Source organism: Pavona decussata, unplaced genomic scaffold, assembly GCF_977016875.1.
Source record: "Pavona decussata unplaced genomic scaffold, jaPavDecu1.1 SCAFFOLD_243, whole genome shotgun sequence".
Lineage (NCBI taxonomy): Eukaryota > Metazoa > Cnidaria > Anthozoa > Scleractinia > Agariciidae > Pavona > Pavona decussata.
The window spans coordinates 216,876-225,000 of record NW_028145648.1 but is presented as its reverse complement, the minus strand read 5'-3'; the positions used below and the strand labels follow the sequence as shown (position 1 = coordinate 225,000).

The 8,125-nt window shown below is 35.5% G+C and overlaps 1 protein-coding gene across 1 annotated transcript in view; it reads right to left on the bottom strand.

Annotated features, from left to right (window-relative positions):
* Window positions 1-8,125, bottom strand: part of LOC146457425 (cleavage and polyadenylation specificity factor subunit 1-like) — a 46,859-nt gene that overhangs the window by 14,619 nt on the left and 24,115 nt on the right. The window contains exons 22-29 of the mRNA XM_085091950.1: window positions 6,892-7,013; window positions 4,488-4,583; window positions 3,010-3,183; window positions 2,098-2,284; window positions 1,621-1,693; window positions 1,463-1,521; window positions 1,115-1,267; window positions 509-625 (exon numbers count right to left, since the gene is read on the bottom strand). Coding sequence (XP_084948076.1) covers window positions 509-625; window positions 1,115-1,267; window positions 1,463-1,521; window positions 1,621-1,693; window positions 2,098-2,284; window positions 3,010-3,183; window positions 4,488-4,583; window positions 6,892-7,013 — 981 coding nt within the window. The remainder of the gene's footprint in view (window positions 1-508; window positions 626-1,114; window positions 1,268-1,462; window positions 1,522-1,620; window positions 1,694-2,097; window positions 2,285-3,009; window positions 3,184-4,487; window positions 4,584-6,891; window positions 7,014-8,125) is intronic.

Here is an 8,125-nt window from a genome sequence, read left to right as displayed (position 1 = left end):
AGTACTTACTTATGTTACTAAATTCAGTTTCTGAACCATGACCTATTAATTAAACATTAAAAAATGTGCACAAGTTGTGTAACTATGTGGTATTTTTAGGTGAGAAATCAAATGTAAGCCCTGGGCTTATATTTGTGTAAAGAAATACAGCCAACTATAATAATCATGCAACCCTGTCCTGCCCTACAGGATTTGTGTTATTTAACAGAGATAACATGTGGAAATTGCATTTTTACAAAAGTGAAAGACCAAACTTAGAACTTCAAGATAAGTCCCTAAACTAAGCCCACATGTTATGGATTGTGTCATGGAAACTTATTATCAAAATGATATTAGTGGTCTGTGCTTTAGGGAGCTTGCACTTTTTTGGGGGGGAGGGGGGGGTTGCTTGTTGCTATAAAGTATCTTTTAAACACATTATCAGTAACGTACAAAATGTGCTTTATTTTGGTAGAAGTGGCTGTTTATATACTAATGCTGCACATAAGTTTAATAGGATAATACATACCTTGCTCTCTCGGTTATAAGCCACAAAATGAGGTGTACACCTGAGAGGAACCTTCCGCACAGGCCAAGGTGCATCATAACTTAGATGGGTTGGAAGCACTGAAATTCTTAATTCTCCCTAAATAACATAAAAAGTATTGTGACAAAGCCAGAAGAATGCTAATTAAATGATAAAACTTTAAACATAGAGGAACTATGATAACAAACAATTTAGCACTCCTATATAAAAGTGAAGGATGGTGCCTACTTTACTTGCTTCTGTGCATATACTCAGGTTTCTTAACAAGCGATATTTTTGCATGGTTCATAACTACGCGTGAAAAGTACATTTTGGCAAGGGGTATTAGAATCCACAAAAAGTAAGGGTAACCATGCATTTTTCAGAGATAATTACGCTTCAATTTGGGAAAAATGCCATACATTGTTTTGTAGTTAAACACTTTTTGCAATTATTGTTGCTTGAATGTCTCTGAAAAATGTGTGGTTACCCCCCATTTTCTTTTTGGTTTCCAGTAGCCCTTACTAACATCTGCTTTTCCTGCATAGTCATAACCTACACAAAAATACCTAACTTTTTGGAGGCACCATCCTTACGATCATGATCTACCTTCTTGTTGAAATAAAGAAATCCCTTGGGGCAATTGACATTGTGAAATGGAGCAAAGCACGTGACAGCACCATCAATATTCATAGGATGAGCTCGTAATGCGCCTCTACTTGTAACAAAAAGCCAGTGAGGGTATGATCCACAAATAAACACCTGCAACAACATTTCATAGATCAACATATATACCAAAATGCCTTGTTAACATCTGCCATCCACTTATGCCTGAAAATGTTGACCACAATAACCAGCATAATCTTTAATTTACACACAGAGAAACAATGGACAATGATTGAATTAAGAAAACATTTTCACAAAAGACCTCAAAAGATGGTACAATATGTAACTTACCCCTGAATATGATGAGATGTCACTGAATACACGCAGACTGGCAACTCGGGGTTTTGCTCCTGATAAAAGCAGCACAAAAATATTGCTTTAAATTTTGATCGTTGAATTTAGTATACACATTATTTGTTGTCATCATTTTCATCATATATGAATCTTACCTTGAACAGCATCAACCTGCTTTGCTTTTTGCTGCTTTGATTTCTTTTCACGAAGAAGCAAATTGTGCTGCATCTAAACAAGAATACAGCAATTACATTCTATTCCTCATAAGCCAGATTGCTCACTAGTAATACTGGTTTGCTGTGTAACAAGGAGTGTTATTAATCCCACCTTCCCTACCCATCCAAATAGGATGCTAGTCCATAGGATTGTTACCTCCTTTACTGTCCTTACTTCCCTTATTGACTACTCCCTATTAATTTAATGTGTACACCTGAGTATAACAAGGCTTGTTAAGGAAGTTACATGATGGCAGACCCATATTTTAAATGTCTTTTCACAAGTTACCAAACAAACATTAACCTCAGATAATTACACAGAACTTTACTCTGGGCAAAAGAAAATGTACCAAGCAAAAAGATGGATATAAAACATAACATATAATAAACTTTATTACACTGGTTGATGATTCAAACCTTCCTAAATCTGAGATTTAGGTGACCCTCCAGAGAGGATTCAGTAAATGTGAAAGCCTCATAAACCAAAAGATCTTGTTCTACAAATGCAATAAGTACAGGCCTCTTGTTCTTGTGTCCCAGGCCTGTTAATAACACTTCCTTCACAGGAAGAGTATCCTCTTGACCAATACCACCAGTCATGGTGCTGCAAATAATATTAAACAATAAAATGATTATTGTTAATCAATATAATAATTTTACCTTTGAAGTGTTTTGGTGGCTATGTTAATCCAAATTCAAACAACTGGTTGCCCTGTTGATCTATGTTGTCTATCCGTGGCTCACGGGAGGTGAATTCAAAGACTCAATCAAGCAATGCAAAGACCCACTGTTTTTGCCCAGATCATTTTGAAACCAAAGCTTAGCAACCTTATTAAGAAGATTACTGAAAGCTAAAAAGAAAACCATCACTGATCACTTATGATTTGTGATCCTTAAAAGTTTGCGAGATTTTTACATTTTTTAAGATTCCAATTGCAAAGAAGACATTTTTTTTGTAAATTTGAGAAAATTAAGGATGTCAATAGACTCTCCTCTTGGATTTTAGGTCACTCCCCATGATCATCATACTGTTCTGAGTAAAATGAAGCAAGATCCTTGGCTGATAACTAACAGATTGGAGATTAACTTATTAACTGCAGAGGTGAATGCTGTTGTGAATTAGGGTACTTTGGTCTCTCTTTGTTTTAAGTTAAAATCAATTCCTCAAAAAAAAAAAAAGTGAGAAATATTAACAAGTCTGTAAGATACTGGTAACTTAATACACAATAAAGTCACACCCCATTTGAAACAAAAATAGCAAATAATTTTGGGACCTTAATCAGGATGTAACCACTTTAAAAGCAACATTAAGTATTATTGTTTGCAAACCTGGCAGCTGAAGCTGATCCGCTGTCCACTAGCACTCTTGGAGCCATGTTGAAATTCTTGACCAAAAAAACTAATTTGAAATTAGGCAGTGTGTATATCTCCATGACACCATTATCACGACAAGCTACACACCACCATGTTGGCTTCACCACCTCTTCACGTGACTCCTCGACACTGAAACATGACACATGTGACAGTGACCCTTATGGTTGTCATACCACAGATTGCTTATTTCTTGCATTCCAATAATTCTTTCATTTTCATTTCTGACCTGGGTAACTCATTACCAAGTTGCAACAATGCGATTTTTGTGAAACATGCCAAGAGCAAACAGATAAGCTCCTGGTCATGACTTGTGCTATACGTCTCAATAATAAAGTCAATTGCAGTTGCCACTTTCAGGTATTATCAGGAGGATCCAAGCATAGAAAAAATTAATGAGTAAGTTTGATCATAAGAAACAATAACAGGATCTTAAGTGAATGTTACAATAATGCTAATATTAATTGATAATGTTGATGGAAAACATCAATTTTTTTTTCACTAAATTATAGAAATCAAAATGAGAGCACTAACATAAAATTATTATCATTTAGTCTTGTGTGCATCAGAAATGCATTCACAAGGTGTCATGCATAATTATTCCAGAGCTAACAGCCGGAAGATTACATGTCTTGAGTCGGGAAATATTATTGAGGGGGATCTGGATCCAAAAGTGAACTTGTAAAAGTGAAAAGCTCAAATTGAAATGAATCATCAACTGTTTCTAAGTTGGGCCACTCTTTATGTTTATCACAAAAAGAGTGAAATGCATGTTTTAAATACACTCTGTAGCACAGTGTGGGTGAATAAAAGGCCTGCCATATAAAAGTTGTTGGGATGCTCCTTGAAAGTTTCAAATTGGAAGAAATGCCTTAAAGATACTAAATCCCCAAAAAACAATTCAGGCAAGTAACAAAGTTTACTCTCATGGTTTCCACGCACCTAATCATAAAAGTACCAATTGAGAGTCACTCAAACAGTAGTTATTGTAGATTAACAAAATGGTACAAAACCATTAATTTTAACTCTAAAGGGTGACAATGTACAGAACCCTCACTGTTTACACCTTGGCTGTAGCTACTGTAAAATAACTTTCTCCATAAACAAAGAGAAGAATAAGAATTTATATTTATCGGTAGTAGCAAACTCCTGTAAACTGTAATCATGATTGTTATTACCAAAGGGCTGGTTCCACACCAGCAAGTTTTTCTTTGCAAGTTTTTTTGACAATTTGACTTGTTCTTGAGCAAAAGGTAAACAAGGTTTTTGTAAACTCGTTAGAAAACTGGAACAGCAATCTTTTTTTAATGAGGAGAGTTCTCATGAAAACACCCCAGTCTAGAAAATCTGCTGTGCACTCACAAAGACAAACTTGACAAATCAAATGCAGGATTGTCTTGAGGAAAACTTGCTTGTGTGTAATACTAACAACCTACACATTCATATCCTGCTTTTCATGGGTGTCCTCAACTGATGTGAATGGTAATGAAGATTCTCCATACAGCAACTCATCTTCATCATCAATGGTCATGCTGAACAGAATATAACAACACATTAACATTAGTAAACACATTAAAATGTTTGAAGTCATAAATTTCCACAAATACAGTTCAATAAATTATCTATAAATGCTCAATTTTAAGGTTTTTTAAGCTTAAGATGGCCGAACACAGTTTTGTGCGTGCTGTACAGATTCTGTTAGTGATGCTATTAAGCACGTGCTAGGGTTGTGGTAAGCAAATACTATCGATCCCTCAATTTTATACCAAATGGATCACAAAGGTGAGTTTTGCTCTTAAAATAACTCAGTTTCTCGTTTGTGAATCCTTTCTTCATTTATCACCGAACAGAGAAAGTGAGTTCACGAAGAGCTAAGCCTTTTTGGATGCTTTTCATCTTTGCTGAAAAAACCTAATTAAAAGCCAAGCATGTGCATTTGACCAAAAAAATTTGACTGGTTGTTTTAATGAAAATTGAATGTTTTCTAAGGAACCGCTTCTTAGAATTTCGTGAAATTTGACAAAACAGTAGTTCTCTAAAAGCGTAACTCGCCTACAAACAAAAACAAAATTCTAACAGAGGGTATCTTCAAAAAACATTACAGTACAAAACCAGCATTTACAGGAGATCTCTCTGTTAAAATTACATGAAAGCAGAATTGCTATGTCAGTATTTTCTGTGTTTTTCTGGATACAAAAAATGGAAAAAATCTAACACGTTGTTTTTTGTAAAAATGAAGGAAAACCATTACTTGTGGATGGTAAATAGCTTGCTGCATTGTAGTGGCAACGGCACCTAGCTGAACAAGAAGTATTAAAATTGATTACTTCTTAGTTGATCTTGACCATGCTAATTTCGGATACTCAGAAGTATGTAGTTTTCAAATAATGTTTACTAACACCTGTATACTGGAAAACTGTGTTCGGCCACCTTAGCCTTAATTGATAAATGAGTGACCATCACAGCTTTTTATGTCACTTAAGCAGCTGCAATTCTTTCATCCGCAGTTCAAAATATACAAGTTTCATATTGTTCACTTCAACTAATCATTTTACTACAGTCAAACCTGTATTAAGCAGACCCCATATTAAGCGGACAATAGCACAAGTCCCATCCCCACCCCCACCCCCTCCCCCACATTAACAGTAAAAACAAGATGCCTGCTATACTGGCATTACGCGTGACGCTGGGGCTGATTCATTTATTCCAACTGTATGCTTCGCCGATTGATAAAACTGTCCTTGCTAATGGAATAGTTTGAGTCAGGACGATCACGTTACGTTGTTTCCCTTGTGTTACGCGACTCAGACTATCAGCGGAAATTTGTGAAATTCCATTACGATAACGTAAGCTTCTCAATGACCTCTTTTTAGTCTCGCGTCGTGGTCTAAGAATGTCAAACAAAGCACGATTCCTTCACCAAGAACTCACCAATTTCCACCGTTTTAAATGTCGGGTGCTTCTTAGAAGTTATTCTTTCGATTTACCCCTTCAAAATGGTGAAATTTCCGTTTGAAAACGGCACACTTGAGTCCAGAACATGTTAACAATATGGCGCGACAATTTAATCCGTCTTTAATAAATATATCAAATGATGCGTTGACGCTCCACAGGTAGGGGTGAGTGGGTCCCCTCCCTCGCGATATAAGCGACAAGAATGGATTTTGATTGGCCTGCTGTTGTTGAAGACAATCAGAACAATACATCCTGAGTAGGAGAGGGGAGAGTTTAATGAATAAATTAATGTACCGATTTGTGGCTACGAGGAAGAAAAAAAAAAATCGACCCGTTTTTAGACACGGTATGCCCCCTCAGGGCATCCCGCGTAAAAATACACTGTATTCAATGGACACCACTGTTAAGCAGACATGGAAACCTTTAACTTGACTTTTATGGTCATTTCTATTGTTAAAAACCTGTATTAAACGGAAACTGCTAAAAGGATGCATGTTTTTTGTCCACATTTTAATAGATCGGTCATTACCTTTGCAAACAAGAGCTGTCACATCTTTGTTGACACTTAACAAACAGGAAATACTATCTCTTTTGGCAGCCTGATCAATATAGATACTGTTACTGTATACTGCTTTCCATCTTCTAATAAAGCAAAATGTTCACATGTACTTGTCACTGTTCATGGAAATACTGTATTCTAGAGTTATCGTATGTTCACGGGAATGGCATTTGACCCTTTCAAGGCCTTTCAATACTGCAGAATATTAATATGACCCTTTTAAGACAAATTCTATAGGGAACCTGTTTTCAGCGGACACTAGCAACGGTCCTGAGGGTATCCACTTATACAGGTTTGACGGTATAACTTTTGACAGTACTGCTCACGTTTTGGGAGTGGTGGGTGTGGTAGGCTGCGGATGCACTTCACTGTTAGACTGTGCAACTTTTTCTGTTGTAAAGATTCCACTAACATCTCTGTAAGCACAACAGGCACACACCTTGCTACCCTGAAAGCAAATTAACACAAAGCTCACTTAGCAAATGTCACAAACCACAAACCCTGCTTCACTGAATGGTACAGCTTGGAGATGTATCAAACCAGTGTGCAGTCGATTTCTTTTTTTCTTTTCTTTTTTTTTTTTTCTTTAAATGTATACAGTTTGTAGAATGTCTTTTTACTGTTTCTATTTTAAATGCTCGGCTTCCATGTAAAACAGTAATGTAACGTTGATGTGATGTCTAACGACCTTACCGACGAAACTGAATGTAAATGTAAATGTAAATGTAAAAACAGTTTTGTAAAGTTACTGATTGGAACCGCAAGGGTAAATGAAGTGTCAATGAATATAATTAAAATTCCACTGCCTCCATAAATTTGCAAGTATAAAACCTATGATGATGAGACTTGGAGGATAGATAGTACATGTTTCCTTTGAAGTTTGTAGAAATTGCCAAATGGTGGCCATCTTGGATTTCTGGATTTCCCAAAACTTAATGAAAGCACCAAAATTGAAGGAAAAGTAATCAAAAGCAATAACTCTAATGTGACCTAAAAACATAAAAGTTACAGTAAGAAAAGTGATTTGTTTACATTTTAACAACAGATTTTCCATGTTCCAAAAAAAAAACCTCCCTGTCAAAAATTGGTGGCCATAAAACTAGGAAACTATAATCATAAACTAAAGTTATAGAAATAATATTATAAAACTGTTTCCTATGTAGATGGGTAAAGTGTAAAAATTAAAAATAGGACTTTTTTTTATAAAAAATGTTTTAAGCTTTGATTTAAAAATGTCAAAGGAAGTTGTGCTCCAACTAATACACTCACTCTTTGAACAACCAGTGCCAGACCTAAAATATAACTTACAACTATTTCTTTCAGAAATAAACTAGTTTTGAAAAAGCTAACAATTGGATTTGCTGGAAATTGACAATGAAAGAAGCTGTTGTTGTTTGAAATCCTCGTGATGTGTTTATTTCAACAACAAAAGCCATAACGTTTTGTTTTTCTTATAAATTGTAAAATTGTTTCCTTGAAAGCTACCTGCATTGCTGCAAGATATAAGCTTTTGATTTTAAAATTTGTAACCTGCACCTTTTTAAACTGCAATAAGAATCC